The following is a 16,358-nucleotide window of genomic DNA, read 5'->3' as shown; positions in this document are numbered from 1 at the left end:
AAACTAATATGCTATCTAGCCTATTTATGCTGGGTCTTATTAGTGGCATTTGCCAATCATATTAAACATAATCAGTTCTAATCACTGAAAATACTGGCTGGGGCTGATGCAATTTGTAGTCTACAGAGTCTGGAAAGCACCATGTTAGCTACCCCTGACAAATGAAACACTTCTGAAAGTTAATTTATACTAACCTGAATCCCAGCTGGCCGGCACACTGCCTGTCCAAGGATGCCATAGATTTTCTCTCTGTCTTCTTCTGTAACGTTTTCTGGAAGTAGGCTGTGAACTTCAGATTTCTCTCTTGGCAGTAGACGAACACCTCCCTGACTGTATAACACCACATATTTTATCAACTTTGAAAGTAAGGAATAAGCATGGTGCTAACATATCTTTGCTACACTGTGCATTGACTTCTAATACTCTAGCATTTAAATTACTTGCTGCTTTAGGTTAAAACACCATCTCTGCACAAAGGCTTGCAACTGTAAGTTGCAATTCAGTGCTGCAGAGTCATCAGCAACAACTGTAGTTACTTCCAAGCTATGACTGCATTCAGATACAATACCAAGTCAGAAAATATGGTCTGTTTAACTGTCAGGCTCTTCTCAGTGCAAGAGAAGAAAAGGCAAGCAACTGCAAAGTTCTTTAGAGGAATGGAAGGGCAAAGTAAGTGACTTTATCTGGAATGGAAAGGGAGTATAGACCAAGGTGCAGAATCTTGGCCCGTGAAGCTGTTTTCCCCAAACCATCCCCATCTGTCCAACACCTGACATCATAAGCAACAGCAGGAAGAGGACTCTGCTCCTAATGCACAACTGGAAGCTTTTAAAGTGTGCTCCCTAATGTGCATTGGCAAGGGACAATATGCTTCAGCTCTGCTGCCCAGGTGGAAAAGCCAAAGGCTGCTGGACAGGCTGAATTGGAGTTTCCTGATACCTACAGAAAGCAAGCTTTGACTGTGAGCTAATTGCTGCACAGGGCTTGCAAAGAACTTTGCACAGCAGTTCCCACCAAACAGCCAGCTTTAAAGAGAGCCTTTAGTTTATTATTCCTTATAAATCTGAGGAATTCAAATTCTAGCATCCAATGGCTCCTAAGAAGAACAAAATGACCCACTGTGCTCTCGGTCACTGCCATACTGTAAGCCGCATATCTATACCTCCTGGGTTTTCAGTAATGGGAATCATCTTACTCAGCCAGCAAGGTTCATACATTAGCAAGCCATCTTGTTTGACAGGAGAGCACATGTTAACCAGGAAAGTTTCATAATAGTAGGAAAATCACTTAATGTGAAACATGTTCAGAGTCCATTTTGGTTTTAAAAAGTAAGATTTACCTGGCATTATCAACTACCTTTCGTCCCCATCTATAAGCCCAGCTAGCAAGTGCTGCCCATGATTTGGCTACTTCAGGTGCTTGTGCCGAAGACAAGCGATAGAGCTGTCCCAAGATGAAGTCAGGTTCTCCAACACCAATGTTTACTGCAATGAAAGAACAAAGAATGAAGTGGATGCTTCAAAAAGGTACAATGGTATCATAATCCTCTGGGCACATGATTAAACTTCAGGCTTGCAAGATTTGCTTTGCTTTTTACTAGACTACTGAGGTCTACCAAGAAGAAACAATGAAAAGTAGTGGCCAAGTCACATATAGCCTAATGCAAAATGGTACCTCAGGAGCACAGCCAACTACCCAAAGAGCCAATCTCCTGCACATTTATGTTCAAAACGACATCAAAGCTATGAAAAATACAGCTCTAACAGTCCAATGGGGAGGAGGGGTGTTGTTGCTTGCCAGAAACCATTGCCAATCTGCTGCAAACCATCTAACAATCTACCAGCGGATCCTATGTTTTGCTCACTCCAGTTCCAGAGAAATTTCAAGTTTTTGACAGTCTACACTTGGGAGATCTACATTAACTTTAGCTGGACCAAATAGCCCAACACTTCAAATACTTAATTTGAATTAGCATGACGAATAAAGAATTCCTAGATCTCAGCCCTGTAAAGCACTTGTGCAATGATCTTTGACACATAGATCTTGAGGGCTTGATTGATTAACTGCCCTCCCCCTTCGAATGGAAGAACCTGAATTGCTGCCCAGTAGAGTGGGCAGATAACTTGGTTGCATCCAGGTGGAGTTTCCATGAAAGCTTTTCATCCGTAAGTAATCCTAGGTATTTAAACCTATGTATGTACTTGCTCGAGGGTATGACCATCTAATTGACCAATCTGTAAGGGCTGCATGGTTGCGGCAGAAGCCACAACTGACAGGATCACCCCCTTTTCTCCACATTCCACCCCACCCTAGTGGGACAGGTACCTCTTGCCAGAGGACCTTCAAAATTAGGCAAAGGGCTGCAAAAAACTAGGCAAAGGCCACATTTCTGCCAAGGGTCACAGGCTGTTCACCTCTGGCATATAATTAATGTTGCCTCTTACTGAACAGCATGGAACCACCATATCAAACATGTATGCAGACAAAGCAGAAAACTAACAGAGGAACTTTTATACCTGTGGATTCACTTTCAATCCTAGGATAGTCCTCTTCAATGGTGTTAGCAGATGGCAGATCAATCAAACTATAGATGTTTTTAGATAATGTGGAGAGGCCAGCAAGATTTTGTTGCTGCCGTGCTCTGTAGACTTGCTTCAGCTGCCCTGAAATCTCTTTCCATTCGGCTTGGATCCATTTGGCTAGTGTAAGAATAGACTTAGCTACAGCATATTCAGCTTTGGCAGATTTGCAAAAGCAGATGGCACATGAGCTCAGCATTTCCATTGCATGGGTTGACTGGCCTGGAAAAAAAACACCAGTAAAATTAATATCATTTTAGTTGCATAATCAGTTTTTATTTTGCATGCTTCAGAGAACACCACTGATTTTTTTACTGCCAACTAAGTTATATGTGGAGAATTGATTAATGACAAGAGCCAAGAACCCACACATTACTAGACCCATCACCCCAAAGCGGTATGGATTTGCATTTCTCAAAAAAGAAAAGAAGTTGGTCTTCCCCATCCTGGCCACGCTCCCATAGCAAGTCACTTTTGAAAACTGAAGAGTTTGGAAAATAGTTTGAAGAATGGCATGTGGGTTTACAATGTCAAAAAATCCACTTGTTACACAAGGTTGGAGCCTTCTTTTACTCAGAGTAGATCCACTGAAATTAATAGACCTAAATTAGCCAAGCCTATTAATTTCAATCTCAGTAGGACTAACACTAGATGCACAGACCCTTTGATAAACCTACATAACTTTTTATTCTGATCTAATACCCCCATAGTAAACATTAGCATGTACCCAGGCATTTAAAAAGGCAGATTTAGTTTTTTTATCTAAACATTTAAATTAAAGTTTGACTGAATTTCACAGTGATTTGCAATACAAACATGTAAATGAGACTTACCTGCTGTGTATAACAATTTGGTTTTTTCAATTTCAAGCTCAGGACCCCATTTCTCATCCATCTGAATTGGTGTTGAGACTTTTTTAAAGTGCTGGACTAAATCTTGAGCCATTGTGGTTTTTCCAAGCTGAACTTCACTGCACTGTGCAAGCAACCGTGTTGCCAAAGCAACATTCCCACGTTTTCTAGCAAATCTTGCAGCAGTCAGTCCCAGTTCCATTAAATGGCTTCTGACTGGAATACTTTGCTCTGAAAGTACATATAAAGCCAGAAATGTCCTCTGAATCAAATAAACTGTTTAAACTTATATACTGAATACTGTATGGGCTTTGTATGTAATGGATATTTATTGTGAATGAAATGTCAACCTTATATGTATATATAGTATGAGTTTTGAAGCTGCTTTCGTAAATTCTGCTACACAGCTATACATTAAGATGGTCCACTGGTGTGGAATGATGATGATGATAAGCCAAGTGTCCAGAAAAGTCTTTTTAAAGTTCCTTATCTTTAAATAGTATTGCCATAGACTATTTTTTTTTTTTTACATTTTACTTAAATGTGAAAAGATCTGAAATCTTTTGCTAATATAATCCCAAAAGTATCTAGTTCTGATGAAACCTGTTATTCTGAATAAGTTGATACTTCACTTACAGTCAGAGGAACATGCACATGATGAAATAGGCAGGTGAGTCAAAACAGGGAATATCATAGGTAATGAGCAATAACAAAAATTGGAGGCAAATTAACCCTACAGAACACAGATGCTTCTACTTTAATGTCTATACCTTTAAGTTTCTCCAGCAACTGATTCTGGTACATGGTATATCTTAAGGCATGCATCCATGGCCTAACATCATGTTGCTTGCATGAACGCAATGCTTCACTGAAGAGAGGAATGAGACAATCCTGTAAAAAGCATAAAAGTTGAGTGCTTGATAGGGCTTTAAGCTGCCTAAAAAGCTCTGGTTTTCCCTTAACCTTCTAATAAAAACATTCCTTCACAGGTTCTTTGAACTAAATTTTTGTGTTGCATCAAATGTTAGTCGGACTCAAGAGTAGATCCGCTGAAATTAATATACATGAATAACTTAGGCTTGTTAATTTCAGTGGGTCTCCTCTTGAATATAATTTAGATGGATACAACCTTATATGTTTAATCCAGATGCCACAGTTCATATGCCTTATCAGTTAATGTGGAATGTACACAAGATAAGCACAGTGACCATTCACAACAGCACTAATAGGCAGTAACACAAATCACAATGCTAACACCAGGCTTTGTGTAATTTACACCAGCATAGGGGCAGAAAGTTACTATTCCCTCTGAAAGTATTACTGTTGACAGTTTTGGTCCTGTTCCACATCAGCTGATGTGGAGCCACTAGCTGATGGAATTTCTCCCCTCAATGTGCCAATATATACAGTATAGCAGGGCAATCCACACATGAATGTGTGTGTCGGGGCACATAAACCTGTGAATTTACCAAACGCTTGGGTTATTGCAAAAGAAAAATACCTCTGAAGAAAGCTTATTTGACACTGTATTTTCCAAAGCAGATGAGCAGTACAGCTGCAGGGTACTCAGTACTGGCAAAGACTGAGACACTGTCAGCGTAGCAAGTCTTAAAGGCCCAATGGCAATTCGTGAAGTCTGTTTCAAGTATTTCACAAGGTTCCTGAAATAAAGATTGCATGAGATAAGAATTATTAAAGCAGTTATACTTCACAAAATAAATGTATGTACAAATCATTATGCAATGCCCTGTATTTTAAATTATGAAAGTGAGAACAAGGTGTGAAGTTCTATCTTGAGCATTAACATTCCAGTCAGATATAAATAAGCCCCATTTTCTTAACACAGTAGGCAGTGCTAATTATGCTCTCCCCACAGAGGTACATCCTGCACTGTTATTGTACATCTTCCATCAGCACTTTGTTGTGAAAGCTTTCGGAGGGGGTAGGGTGAGATGTTTTACTTAATTCTAAGGTCCAGCTCCAAGGGCCTTCTGGCGCTTCCCTCACTGCAAGAAGTGAAATTACAGGGAACCAGGCAGAAGGCCTTTTCGGCAGTCGCACCCACACTTGGAATGCCCTCCCAGCAGATGTCAAAGAATGTAATTTTTCATAGAGGTCTGAAGGAAGCCCTGTTTGGGGAAAATTTTAAAGTATGTTTCTCTTCCCTCCCCCCTTCTATTTGCATTTTTGTTGGAAACCGCCCAGAGTGACTGGGGCAACCCAATCAAATGGGTGGGGGATAAGAAATTTATTATTATTATTATTATTATTACTACTACTACTACTACTATTATTAACAGTGGTACCTCGGGTTACAGACGCTTCAGGTTACAGACTCCGCTAACCCAGAAATAGTACCTCGGGTTAAGAACTTTGCTTCAGGATAAGAACAGAAATCGTGCTCTGGCGGCGCAGCAGCAGTGGGAGGCCCCATTAGCTAAAGTGGTACCTCAAGGTTAAGAACGCACCTGCAGAATGAATTAAGTTCTTAACCCAAGGTACCACTGTACTACTACTACTATTATTACTATTATTACTATTATTACTATTATTACTACTACTATTATTACTACTACTACTACTACTATTACTCCGACCACCCCATTTTGATATATTGCTGCTGCACCTTTTGTAATACCGCACTTGATTTTAGATTCTGTCATTTTATATATCTTTTAATACAACTCAGCCTGGGACTGCAGTTGCCTGGGGAGGAGAGCCTATAGAAAACTCCTGTGCTCTATTCTAATTTTTGGAAGTGCTGCATTAGCATTTTGAAAGACTCACTCAGTAACGGGTTGCCATTTTTGTTCCTGTTCAATATGGTTAATAGCTGTTGCCAAACATATCGAGCTTCTCAATAATTGAACCTCAATTGCTTTCTGAAGTTCTCTTGGATCAGGAGATAGCATGTTGGGAAGAAGCTTCTTCATATCTGCAAAGGTTGACAATACATATAGATTTATCAGTAGCTGCTGGCAGATACTCTCTTTCTTTCTGTTTCTCCCCTCCCACCAACAGAACATAGAAGTAACATCACCCATGTACAAGCATGGAAATTAAAATAGAGTTCCAAGGCTTAAAGAACTTGAGAATCTTCATGTATCTATTAGTGTTCAACTTATACCTATTTTTTCTTTGGCTCCTCCAATAAGCAGGTTGATGTCTTCCCCTGGAAGCAATTCTAGTTGTTCTGTACATTTTTCCAGCTCCCCAGATCCAAAACTGCTTAGAGACCTGCAATGAAGTTTTAATACATTTTCATATTTTATATTATAGCCATTCTAAATCAGAACAGGGAAAGCCAGATAAATTTAATATTCTATTTGTCAAGAAAGCTTTAACCAAAGCAACAAAATAAGTGTTTAAGAAGAATTTCAGTCACTTTACATAAATATTTTGATCTGAATTCTGCTTCTATACTGGCAGAGCCGTGGAAAACGAAGTCTACCTTCAGTATGAATGTCAGATCAAAGAACCGAGGCATAAACAGCATCTTCCTACCATCTTCCTCCCAAGACTGGGCAAGCTGCATATGGGTCAGTCAGTCTGTGTTTCTCTCTTGGGCTGCCTGCACTGGCTCCTGCTTTGAAATTATCCAAATATCTGGTCTTCTAATTAAATAAAGCTGTGATCTGTTTTTACCTGAACTGTGAAAATCTTGCACTTCTCGCTTCCCATTTTTCCTGTTCTACACCATTTACCAGGCTGACATGTATTATTATGACAATTTGCTATTGTAGAAGTCAATGGTACTTACTTGATATAGTTGAAGTCTGCTTTTAAACTGACTGAGGCACTGCTTGTGGTTTTTTTCAGGTCATGGACCGCATTCTGCCATTCTTGCACAGCAGACCAATCAGCAATGGAGATGTAGCATTCGCAAGCTTTGTTACCCAGGTAATTTATGACTTCAGGTGAAGAGTCACTTGGTTTAGACAGTACTGTTTTCCTCGAATCCCCTATGAAAGTAAAGATTTAGGATTGTTTCACATCTCACTCAGTCAGCAGTGGGGTACATTTGGGGGCGGAGGAAGGACAGACTCAGGCCAACAGGTGACTATCTCATATTTAAATCAATACAATCTACCTCCAATAATACTTACCATTTACAGAGTGTTTGGGGCTGGCATTATTGCCGCTATTGGAATTGGCCAACTTCAGAACAGATTTATCAAATCCTGTGACACAGCAATCCACTCCTGTCATGGCACAAATATGTTCCTGGTACTCAACAGCAGCTTTTTCATACCTTAAAAAGATTTAGTGTCAGATTTAGTGTCAGCTGTTAGGTATCATTTCTGTTTATACAGATACTGCATCCCTCACTAAATCTGCTGATACTGCATCCCTCACTAAAATGCTTTTGCTGTTGTTTCAATGAAAAAGCATACAGGTGGATGGCAGAATTAAGTATTCCCTCCCTGTTCTCATTTTCCCTTTACTTCTGGGTGTCTTCTTCAGAGCAAAGGGAGACAGATTTATGGAACAAGGATAACGCTCACAGATAATTCTGTCTCTCCCTCAATGCCACTAAGATTGGGACAGAAGACTCCTATGCCCCCCTCCTGACAATGAAAACAAGCAAGGAAGTGGTGGCAACAGCAGCAGCAGCACCTTCCTACTTTCCAAGCTGGGATTCTCTGGCAGAAAAAGCAAAGAGACAGAAGGGTATCTGAGAGGCGTGTAAGGATGATCTCATCTTTGTATGACCAGCCTCTCCCTCTCCTCTTGCTCTGATCTGTTGCCAGGCTTGGAAAAGCAGAAGCAATGCAAGAAGATATCTTGTTTATATCTCTTAAGCCTCTTGACTTTTCCTGCAGGTGCAACCCAGAGGAGGTTCTTGGCAGATGATCTTATTACACACGCAAGTTGATGTGGTAGAATATGTTCCTTCATGTACGCAGGTCCCAAGCCATACAGGCTTTTCAGAAGTAAAACACCAGCACTTTGAATTGTGTTCATAAACATACTGGAGTTACTGAAGCACCAGATTCTTAATTAATATACACAGTGCTTTTTTTCTAAAAAAATGTTTAGGGGTGTTCTCATTTTGACTCAAGAAAATCAGCATTTTATAGTTCAAATCGGGGAAAATAAATGCAGTGGTACCTCCGGTTACGAACTTAATTCGTTCCAGAGGTCCATTCGTAACCGGAAACCGTTCTTAACATGAGGCGCGCTTTGGCCAATGGCGCCTCCCGCTGCTGCCGCACAGCCGGAGCGCGACTTCTGCTCACATCCCGGGGCAAAGTTCGCAACCGGGAGCATCTACTTCCGGGTTAGCGGAGCTCGTAACCCGAAGCATTCGTAAGGAGGACGGTACATAACACGAGGTTCCACTGTACAGTAAATGGACAAAAGTAGCAAAAGTACAAAGATTCACAAAATGTTTAGGGAAAACATTCCCCCAGGAAAAAAAAACACTGAATATACAATAAGACATAATGTGGTCCCCACCCACACATCCAAGCCATGTACAGAGAGAGCAAATATTTCTGTATGAAGTGAGGGATGGGGAAATGATCTTACTGACCAGAGCTTTCTAGCAGGTTCTGTAAATGTTCTGTACAAGCACAGAACCCAACTGCAGGACTGCAAGGGGCGGGGGGCAGTTAATACCATTTCACTTAAATATAAAATACAGACATATACTCTCAGGTAGGTTGTATGTTTGGACTAACTTACCGTCCTTCTGCTTGCTGAGCTACGGAATTAATCCAAGCAAGACTCCTCCCAACTACAGCAGATGACCAGACAGCTATTCCTTGGATTGCTTCAGGGCAATGAAGCTCACAGAGTGCTTCCACCACCATCATGATTGTTACTTCCAATTCATTCCCCTAATAGTGGGATGGAGAAAACAAGAGACTTCAATTTATAGGCTAGAGTGAAACAAGATTACACCAACCCACAAAGTCCTTTTAAACTCATTTACATGTCTGTGTATACTCTTACAATAATCTCTGAAGGGCAATCGTAACATTTCCCATTGCAGTAACCCATTACAAGCATCACTTAAAATGGAGTCAATCAGCTGTAATTCAGGAATGACAAATTATTTTTCTCTGGAGCCAATACATGTACAGCAACTTGGATTTATTAGAATGTGTGGGTTTCCTTTGATGGATCATTCTTTATTATTGCAAGAGATCTATTTGCTATGAATTAAAGCCACCCTTGTTTAAAGGTAAAGGCACCCCTGACCATTAGGTCCAGTCATGGATGACTTTGGGGTTGCGGTGCTCATCTTGCTCTATAGGCCGAGGAAGCTGTCATTTGGCCAGCATGACTAAGCCACCTCTGGCGAACCAGAGCAGTGAACAGAAACACCGTTTACCTTCTCGCCAGAGTGGTACCTATTTATCTACTTGCACTTTGACATGCTTTCGAACTGCTAGATTGGCAGGAACTGGGACCAAGCAATGGGAGCTCACCCTGTTGCGGGGATTCGAACCGCCAACCTTCTGAACGGCAGGCCCTAGGCTCTGTGGTTTAGACCACAGCGCCACCCGCATCCTCACCCTTGTTTACTCAGACACAATAATATTATGGGAGAAATTATATGTAAATGCAGTACCTGAGAGATATTATTGGCCTTCATTTCTGTCAGTAAATCAAAGCCATGCCTTACAGTCACAGCTGGCTGTCCAGCCAGCAATCCAACCCTCATGATGGAAAGTCTAATTCGAGTTAACCAATCTTGGCAAGTCTGACGATTGGTATAGAAGAATGTCCTGATAACCTTCATAAGCAGAAAGAGAGAGAAAAAAAAACTTGTTTTTACAGTATTTCTTCCGCACACTGAAAAATTATTTGCATCAAGTCTTACCAATTTTTCAAGTTACACAGTGAAATTAGCAGACCTTAATAATCATTCAATTTATTTCAATGGGTCTATTCTGAGCAGAAATTAGTTTGATACCACCCAGAATTATTAAAAACATTAAACATTTATATCTATTTGATACAGCTGGTGAAAGGCACACCTAACATACAAAGGTCAAGTCACAGAATCCTTGTCTGTACACTGGACAGTCCTAGAAGATAACCAAGCCTGGATGCCTCCTTCCCACCAAAGTACAGTTTCAAGTAAACACATCAACTCCAATTTGTTTAAGAACTGTACAGCTGCTATGAAGCACTGCTGTTACATATGATGTTATTTTATGAGAAATGTTTGGGAAAGCTACACCTGGACTTGGGATGCTCGGCTCTGAGCACAGAAAGGGGAACTATCTGTAAAAGAGGTATCTGCCACCTATGCCTTCATCTGCTCAGGTGAAGCAATGAGCAGTTCTGGTCAAAGTGACATATGCTGCTTTGTATATAAAGAATGTATGTACAGTTGCATGGGTGCATACAAGTCATCTCCTTGTTGCAGCATCTGTTACACATCTTGTAAAGGCTAGGAGACCTTGTAGGCTGCTTTGCTAAGTAAGTCTACATCTTGCTTAATAAAGCATTAGAACTGATCACTCTGGTTTTGACATCCTTCTTTGGTATCCCTGCACCCAACCACTCCCATGAGCCTTCTTTTGGGCCTGTGGTTAGAACACAGTACTTGTGCATTACAGGTTACAATTCAAACAGGAACCCAGAGAGAACACGTAAGCTCCAAAGAAGGCTGGCTCATTCACACAGTGCTAAACCACAGTTTACTGTTACATCCAAACAAGGTCTATGGATATGTTCCACAACAATCTGAAGACCCAATGCAAGGTACTGCAATTATGTTACTGAACACAAACCTTGGGTGGAGATGTGAGTGCATTAGCACATCCTTCATAGGCATTGTACATCAGTTTCTCCAAATTCTCCAAGTACTGCAGAAGCAGAACCAGTCTCAGCTGGTTACTACTATGACCTTCATCATTGTCTGCTGTAGTCCACTGGCTGACATCTTGTTCAGGGTTTAAGGTGTGGGCTGCAAGACTTCTAATGATGCCTGGAAACATCCATTCAGAACATTTCAAGGTACAGGAAATGAGAATGACGTCTTCAAACCAAAACTATGATTTCCAAAAAGGAACTGTGATCACTTACCATGAATGGACCTTCTAGGTTGGCATATGGATACATTCATGAGATGGGTTGTGCCCTATAATTCACTTAAGGCAAGGACATGTGATTGATTGAACTGTTGGAGGTCTCCCTCTGGGTCCTCCTCCAGTTCCGTCTGTGGCCAAACTAAAAGGAGAAAGTTCAGACTACACAGAACAAGAAAACATAATCCCCACAATCCCTCTCCCTACAAGGGGATGGAAATAAGGTTGGGGACCAGAAGGGCATGTATTTGAGCGAGGAAGATGAAACAGACTAGAGTGAAGAAGGGGGAAATGAGTTAATACGAAACAGCCACTGGAAACACCCCTAACCTCCCAAAGTGCAGCTGTGGATGTATCACTATGCCAACCTAGAAGACCCATTCACAGTAAGCAAGCAATGTTCCCTTCTCAGGTTGGCATGAGATACATTTACACAATGGGACAATCTACCAAAAAAATCATAACCAAGAGTGGGGAACAGATTTTATAAAAGGTGGTCATTCCAGCTAGGCAGGATGTTCCGTAGGACACATCTGGACAAAACGAGGGCAAGACTAAATCTTGAGCCCTTATAATAATACAATAATAATTTTATTATTTATACCCCACCCATCTGGCTGGGTTTCCCCAGCCACTCTGGGCGACTTACAGCATATCTAAAAACTTAATCAAAACATCAAGTTAAAAATCCCTCAATACAGGGCTGCCTCCAGATGTCTTCTAAAAGTTGTGTAATTCTTTGTCTCCTTGACATCTGAAGGGGAAGGCGCCACTACTGAGAAGGCCCTCTGCCTGGTTCCCTGTAACTTCACTTCTTGCAGTGAGGGAACCACCAGAATACCTTCTGAAGAGGACTTGAGTGTCCGGGCTAAGCAATGGGGGTGGAGACGCTCCTTCAGGTATACTGGGCCAAGGCCGTTTAGGGCTTTAAAGGTCAGCACCAACACTTTGAATTGTTCACTTTAGGTACAAATGAAGGGTCAGTCCAATGCTGTCCTTCTGGAAAATGTGTATTTGAAGACAAGAATGCACTGAGATAGGGTTGATAGGGCATGGCCTGCAGAACAGTGTGGAGATGCCATGCTAGAAAGTGATACACTACTCAGAGGTCTCATTAGTGACCCCCTCCACCCTAGAAGTGCTGCACATATGGATGCAAACATGGGGGTTTGCCATTAGATCATTGTTAAGACATAGGAGAGGGTAGTAGTTTGGCATCTGAGGGCATCTGTAAGAGGCCTTGGTCGAGACCAACTTGAAGGAAGAATACAAGTTCTTTAATGCCAGGCCACAAGGCAACAATGCTTTTTTCTCCTTGCTCATCTGCAAAAGGCTCTTCAAGCAGCCTCAAAGATTCAGAGGATAGCCTATGAAATGCAAGGATGGTGTCAATTATGCCTACAGCTGATGAGGTGGCTCCACTCAATGTCCACATGGCTAGGCTGACCCAGGCAGTATTGGTCCCCAGGAGATAATATTCAGTCTGAGCAGCAGAAAGTACAAGTCTAGGTGGAGGAGGTCCAGAAACCAAAATGATAGGGCTGGGGAAGTGCAATAAGGAGGACTTGGGCCACTCAGGAACTCTAGACAGGAGAGGGATTGAAATAAAATTGAACAGACCACCCTGATGCCAAGGAGCGGTAAGGGAATCTATAGCCTCTGCTCTGCAAATCTGAAACTGGGGGCAGGGGGAGACAGAAGCTCCACATTGACCAGCTTGGTGAAGAGGTCTAGGAGGGTGAGTCCATGGTTGACTGAAGTAGCTTAAGGTTGCTGAGGACCAACTTTCACAGCTGGAACCAAGCTCTGCTCTGGAAGCCTGATGTACAGTTGAGTCCATCCTTAATTTGCTGGAACGTCAGCAAGGGAAAATACTTCTCAGCTCAGAAAAGGAGTTCTGCCCATTCTAATGGACTTTCATCATGGCACTGTCTGTGAAGACTAGGAGATGTTTCAGAAGAATCAGTGAGGATCACCAGGCACTGGTGGCCTTCTGAGTTTTTTTAGGTTTGGAAGACTTATTTTCAGTTGGAGTAAGGCCCAGCAGTGAAGGAATAAGCAAGGAAAAGCACGGGTAAGGATTAGGGAAAATATATATTCTTTTCCTAAGAAAACAGGAGGCACAACTAAGGTAAACAGAATCGTAATGGAACAAAGAGGTTTGAAAAAATATAGAAAGGAAAAGAAAGGAAGAGAGAAAGTTGAGAAAGGAAGAACTTGTCTGCTTTAGACAAAAGCAGAACCAGAGGGAGAGGGTGTCCTCCCAACAGCTCAATCACATGTTCTTGCTTTTTTCCATTCAACATCATTTATGAACTGTACTGCTTACTTGACTGAAAGCCTCTAAGCCATTTCCAAAGAACACTTGGGAGAATCATAGGACACAACTCATCCCATGCCAACCTGAGAATAACTCTTCAAGAAAGCATCACAAATAACCTACATCAAACATTTTAATTAACACCATAATAGATGCAAATATGTTGTGACATTCAATCTCAATTCAGTGAACATTCAAATTAATGAAAGTCACCTACAGAACCAAAATGACAATATGCAGCTAAACACAAATCAACACTTTTTCTCCAAATACATTTTACCTTTATAATGGCAGAAATGTTATATCATGATTTTAAAACTTTAAAAAAAATCTTCCAAAAATATACAAGCTCTTTAAGATTACCTTCAATTGTCTGGAATGTATCTTGAGCTCTGCCTAGTGGTGTCCTTAACTTTGAAAGGACAGTAAATTGTGCTGCTTCCCAGATAGCCCACTGCCAAAGAACAGCTTCAGTTTTCAATAAATTGCGGGGAATATTTGATTGGTCACGTTTATCCAGTCTCTGGCAACTGTAAAATAACCTTTCAAGCCAGCTTTCCTTCCTGAAATAAAATCAGCTATTAAGACAAATGTGTAACTCTTAATGTTTGCATTTATGTATATTCTCTTGGACCCAGGGGAGAAGGTGTATGCAAGACGCATGGTAGAGCAGTGATAGTCACGAAAACATTAATCTATTGTTCTATTGTTTCCATGATGAAGCTGCTTTTCCTGAATGATTATTGTCATATGAAAAAATAAATGGGTGACATCCAAGGAGCAGATGCCCACTCATGCAATTGGACTTTCCCCCCTCTCTTCCTCCTCCTCCTCCAAATCTGCTCTCTGGGGGGGCCCTCCAACTGCTTTGGGAGGAAGTGCTGGGGTGGAGACAGAAGCTGCACAAGGGGAAGCCCCATTGCATGAGCAGGCAGACACTGTTAGATGTCTCCTGCTATCAAGATTTTGCTTAAAAAGTGAATGCATACATCCAACATTAAAAGCGGTCTTCTGCACCATACCAAAGGACCAGTCATTTAGGTGTCTTCAACATGGATTTAGTTCTAAAGAAAATTAAAAGCAGCTAAGCAAACGAATTGTGAATGCAAATCTATTGAAGCAATAGATATTGTGCAATAAACTGGTTGGTGAATTACTTAACGTAGAGACAAATTTACAAATCTCTTGGCAGCTGGGTTGCTGGAAGCAAAACACAGATCTTTTTTTCAACAGAAAAAAATACAAATATCTTAAAAAATACTTATCCTTTATAATACAAACACGGACTTACCCTGTTCTGTGAGAACTCCCATACAAGATGAAACTAATGATATCAGAAAAGTCTTGTGGGTGAAATGTATTGCTTGGAGCTTTGCTCATATGACTTCTTATAGCCAGAGAGATTTCTTGTATTTCTGTGTGTTGGTTGTTACTGCAAATACAGAAACTCATTACTTTTTGTTGTTGTTTTTTAAAAAATTAATTGCAAAACAGTTTACATAAAACAGCATAGACAAAAAAAAAGAACAGCATGCAATATATATGCAATAGATATAACAGGAAGTACGTATAGGCAAAGAATATGTAGAAAGCACAATAAGGTGAATCGGAAGCCAAAAGTGTGTGTGAAGTTAGAAGATTTGTTGTTAGCGTGTGTGTAGTTGCTATTGATGTACAGAAACTCATTACTTTTTGTGACGCTTTCACCCTTGGTGCACTTGTCCCTACTTTCTCCGTTCACAAGTAGCTACAAGTAGAGACTACAATATAGATCTAACTAAAACTAGATTAACACACCCAGTACCCTCGTTCCAAAAATTCAATGCATACACACTTACCTTAGTACTACATCTAAAGGAATAGACTTCAACAGTTTTCCAAAAGCTTGCCTTATACGAGCCCCGCTGTGGACTAGCTGAACACGGCATACATCAACACATCTGCATCAGATAAATAAATACAATAAGGACTGCATACAAATTTGAACATTATTATTTGTCCTGGAAACAAAATTAACAACGTACCTCTGCAACAGATCATCTGGTAGAGACGGTGACAAAGCATGGAGGCTGCTGCATGCCTGAAGACAAATATTTACATCTTCCAGAAGAGCTATGTATTGGGTAAAAAGGAGACAGTATTAATTTTTTTTAATCATGTAACTTAGGCTATCACTATATTTAATTCACACGATCTAACAACAATTCTATTTGTTTTTCTAAAAATCAAGATCAAATATTATACGTCACTCCCTGTCCTTAATTTCACACACCAATGCTAATAGAATTTCCAGTATAGGCCTATTACACCAGGAGCTATAAAAGCCACTGAAAATAAAAGTAATGATGTGCATCATTAACATAATTTCGTTCCAGAGTGTGAGTCATGTAGTGTCATCCATGCTGACATTTTCCCATGCTGACATTTTCTTCTTTGAATTTATGTCCATGCCATGTCACAAACAGCTTCTGCAACAAAGTGAAGTTTGTTGTGCAGTTCGGAGAGTGTACAGTAAAAAAAAAAAAGCATCATGACCCCTTAGGCTCATGACATGAGTTCC

At 40.8% G+C, this 16,358-nt stretch overlaps 1 protein-coding gene across 1 annotated transcript in view; it reads right to left on the bottom strand.

The window, feature by feature from the left end:
• The window catches only part of SMG1 (SMG1 nonsense mediated mRNA decay associated PI3K related kinase), a 70,890-nt gene that overhangs the window by 26,097 nt on the left and 28,435 nt on the right, over positions 1 to 16,358 (bottom strand). Inside the window, exons 17-33 of the mRNA XM_080981777.1 lie at positions 15,823 to 15,910; positions 15,637 to 15,738; positions 15,090 to 15,230; positions 14,162 to 14,361; positions 11,182 to 11,378; positions 10,011 to 10,175; positions 9,119 to 9,273; positions 7,537 to 7,682; positions 7,191 to 7,392; positions 6,558 to 6,667; positions 6,218 to 6,365; positions 4,932 to 5,091; positions 4,201 to 4,321; positions 3,413 to 3,661; positions 2,517 to 2,801; positions 1,340 to 1,484; positions 195 to 330 (exon numbers count right to left, since the gene is read on the bottom strand). Coding sequence (XP_080837903.1) covers positions 195 to 330; positions 1,340 to 1,484; positions 2,517 to 2,801; positions 3,413 to 3,661; positions 4,201 to 4,321; positions 4,932 to 5,091; positions 6,218 to 6,365; positions 6,558 to 6,667; positions 7,191 to 7,392; positions 7,537 to 7,682; positions 9,119 to 9,273; positions 10,011 to 10,175; positions 11,182 to 11,378; positions 14,162 to 14,361; positions 15,090 to 15,230; positions 15,637 to 15,738; positions 15,823 to 15,910 — 2,750 coding nt within the window. The remainder of the gene's footprint in view (positions 1 to 194; positions 331 to 1,339; positions 1,485 to 2,516; positions 2,802 to 3,412; positions 3,662 to 4,200; positions 4,322 to 4,931; positions 5,092 to 6,217; positions 6,366 to 6,557; positions 6,668 to 7,190; positions 7,393 to 7,536; positions 7,683 to 9,118; positions 9,274 to 10,010; positions 10,176 to 11,181; positions 11,379 to 14,161; positions 14,362 to 15,089; positions 15,231 to 15,636; positions 15,739 to 15,822; positions 15,911 to 16,358) is intronic.

Source organism: Podarcis pityusensis (assembly GCF_964106645.2).
Source record: "Podarcis pityusensis genome assembly, chromosome: 14".
Taxonomy (NCBI): domain Eukaryota; kingdom Metazoa; phylum Chordata; class Lepidosauria; order Squamata; family Lacertidae; genus Podarcis; species Podarcis pityusensis.
The sequence above is the reverse complement of the archived record's forward strand: the minus strand, read 5'-3'. Positions and strand labels throughout refer to the sequence as shown.